This window comes from Diabrotica undecimpunctata, chromosome 1 (genome assembly GCF_040954645.1).
Source record: "Diabrotica undecimpunctata isolate CICGRU chromosome 1, icDiaUnde3, whole genome shotgun sequence".
In the NCBI taxonomy this organism is placed as follows: domain Eukaryota; kingdom Metazoa; phylum Arthropoda; class Insecta; order Coleoptera; family Chrysomelidae; genus Diabrotica; species Diabrotica undecimpunctata.
The window spans coordinates 180,213,856-180,216,985 of record NC_092803.1 but is presented as its reverse complement, the minus strand read 5'-3'; the positions used below and the strand labels follow the sequence as shown (position 1 = coordinate 180,216,985).

General features: G+C 28.1%; 1 protein-coding gene across 1 annotated transcript; it reads left to right on the top strand.

Annotated features, from left to right (window-relative positions):
* Nucleotides 1-338: 338 nt before the first annotated feature.
* Nucleotides 339-2,021, top strand: LOC140441493 (uncharacterized). Its single transcript, XM_072532251.1, has 2 exons — nt 339-532; nt 622-2,021. Exon 2 carries the CDS (start codon nt 760-762, stop codon nt 1,927-1,929), a length of 1,170 nt encoding a protein of 389 aa, XP_072388352.1. The 5' UTR covers nt 339-532; nt 622-759; the 3' UTR covers nt 1,930-2,021.
* Nucleotides 2,022-3,130: the final 1,109 nt, after the last annotated feature.

Sequence of the window (3,130 nt, the reverse complement as noted above, 5' to 3'; positions counted from 1 at the left end):
TTTATTATTTAGTTCTGTTTCTTTTAAAAGTCTTCGTAAAACTTCTTCATTCGTGACTCTGTCTACGCAAGATATTCTCAGGATTCCTCTATAAAGCCACATATCGAAAACGTTCACTTTTCTTATCGTTGCTTTAGATAGAGCAGCTGCCTCTATACCTTAAAGGTTTAAAATATGTAATATCTAAGCATGCGCATTTTTATGTCGACACTTAAAGTTTTATTGTAAAAGAAGTGTTTAATTTTTATAAATGAGTTAGGTACAATTTCAATTCGGGTTGTTAGTTTCCTTCCTTGCAAAATTATTATTCTCATTTATTAAAGTTCGAAGATATTTATATTTACATATGTAAAAGTAAACCTATGTTTATTTTAAGTGAAACAGCAGGGCTTAGTTATTTTTAGTTATTTAAAGTTTTAGGTTGTATGACTGTTTAAGTTTTATTGACATTGACATATTGTAAATTGTATGGTACAATTGTCAAATTACTTAATGGCGTAAGAAATAGCATTGTTCTTGATTCTCTTTTTAGGTTTGTATAATTTGTTAAGTTATTTTAGTTATGTTATTATTGTTAATAATTTATATTGTAGAATTTTAACGATAATAAACTCTTTTTAGACGAATTCAAACTGCTATCTCTTCACATGAATAAGGGTATGATATTACACTTATAAATCAAGAACTTAAGCTGATAAAAAAAATATAGTGATAACTATAAATTTCCAAGCCGTTATTTGGATAAAACGATATTTAAGAATGAATTTTACATCAATGAGAATTTGCATGGCTATAGAAGCAAACAGTAGTGATAGTAAGAAAAATGTATATAAATTTAAGTGGCTGCAGCCAACAGGGTCCCGTTTTTATTATGAAATCCCCTTTGAAAAACAACTTCAAATTGATCATTCTGAACTATTTCATCTGAAAAAAGTGAAGAATATATTAGCATCTATGAAAACAAGAGGATCCTTTAGAACATGTACTATAGCATTAGAAGACAATTTGAAGGAGATTTATTTTGATTCAGATGGTGATGTGGTTTATCAAAGTGAGTACTTACAACAGACCTTATTACCAGTGTATGAGAAGATAGAAACAGCTGAACAATTTCCATCATTTGCTGAGTTGCTCCAGAAATTTAATGACACAAATTTACCTAAAGTTGAAAAGAAAAATTTAAAAAAAATAAAAGATGATTTTGTACTTCGAAATTTTGATGGAAATAATGTTCCAATGAATTCATGGCTCAAGACCTTCGAATCAGAATGTTTGCGATGTGAGGTGGTTGCTGATGAAGACAAGATTTTGATTCTACGTTTGTTTCTTGATGGAATAGCAAAAGAATGGTTTGAATCAAAAATAATAACATTAGGCTTAGATAACAGTTTTGAGGTATGGAAAATTAATTTTTTAGATAGTTTTTGTGAAACAGGTTGGCATAATCATAGGCAAGCTTATTCTTTTAGGTATATAGGTGGTAGTATTGTTGATTATGCGTTTCGTAAAGAAAATTTATTGCTAAATATAAAGAATGATTTTCCCATTGATATACTAATTGATTTAATTGTAACAAATTTGCCAATTTATATACAAGATAATATTAATAGAGCTGACGTTACAACAATGGAAAAATTGGTAGGTGAATTACGAAAATTGGAAAGTTTAGTTATAAAAAAGAAGAATAAATTGGAGACAAAACCAAATTTTTATCAAAAATCTACTATAATACCAGAAGAACAGAAAACTACTTGTCAATATTGTGATAGAAAAGGATTCCCTGGGAGGTTTCATCCAGAGGCAATATGCCGTTTAAAGCAAAAAGATAAAAAGGTAACAAAAGAAAACAAATCAAATGATATTAAATATATCAATAATATTGCTATACAGGAGACATTAAATGAAACAGTAACTGAACAAAAAAACTAGATTTGCTGCCATTGATCAAATTAAAAGTATTCCTAAATAATAAAGAATTATGTGGAGTTTATGACCCAGGCTCAAATGTTACTCTTCTGAATTCGGAGGTGGCAAGAAAGTTAGAATTAGATATTCAAGAAGATAGGAATATGTTTAAAACGATAAATGGCAGAACAAATTTTACAGGAAAACTAATTGCAAAACTGAAAATTAATAAAATTGAGAAAAATCTTAATCTTTTTGTAATTAATGATGAATATTTTGAGTACGATATTCTACTCGGATTAGATTCTATTTTAAATTTTCAAATGAAACAAGATTTTGATTTAGAGATTTATCAAAGATTATACGGAAAAATTGAAGAAAAAATCGAAAAATTTAATTATAATATTAATATTACAGAATACTCCATTAACTTTAATGAGGGAATTCCCACAGAACTTTTTGAAGCAAAATTACAACATTTATTGCCATATCAGAAAAATAAAATAGAAATATTACTAAATAAATATGACAATATTTTTGCAAAACATAAATTTGACATTGGGCAGGTTCAAAATAATGAAGCTCAAATTAAACTTTTAGAACATAAATTTGTTGCAAAAAGACCCTATAGATGCTCGATAGAAGACCAAAAAGAGATAGAATTTCAAATAGGACAATTATTAAAAGCAAATTTAATAGAAGAATCATCTTCACCTTTTGCAGCACCTGTTACATTGGCTTTTAAAAAAGATGAAGGATCTAAAACAAGATTGTGCATTGACTTTCGTGAGTTAAACAAATTAATTATTCCTGAACCCCAACCTTTTCCTTTAATTGACGAGATTTTGACCAAAACAAGGAATGCTAGGTTCTTTACTACTTTAGATATAAATTCTGCTTTTTGGTGTATTCCAGTTCGGATAAAAGATAAATACAAGACAGCCTTCGTTACCCAAAGTGGTCATTGGCAATGGAAATGCTTACCTTTTGGGCTTAAAACATCTCCCGCAATATTTCAAAGAATTTTAAGTAATATTATCAGGAAGCATAATTTAAATTCATTTTGTATAAACTACATAGATGACATTTTAATATTCTCATTATCATTTGAAGAACACTTAGACCATATAGAAAGACTTATGAAAGCAATTATTGAAGAGGGATTTAGGCTCAAACTTCTAAAATGTAATTTTGCAAGAGAAGAGGTTAAATATTTGGGACACAT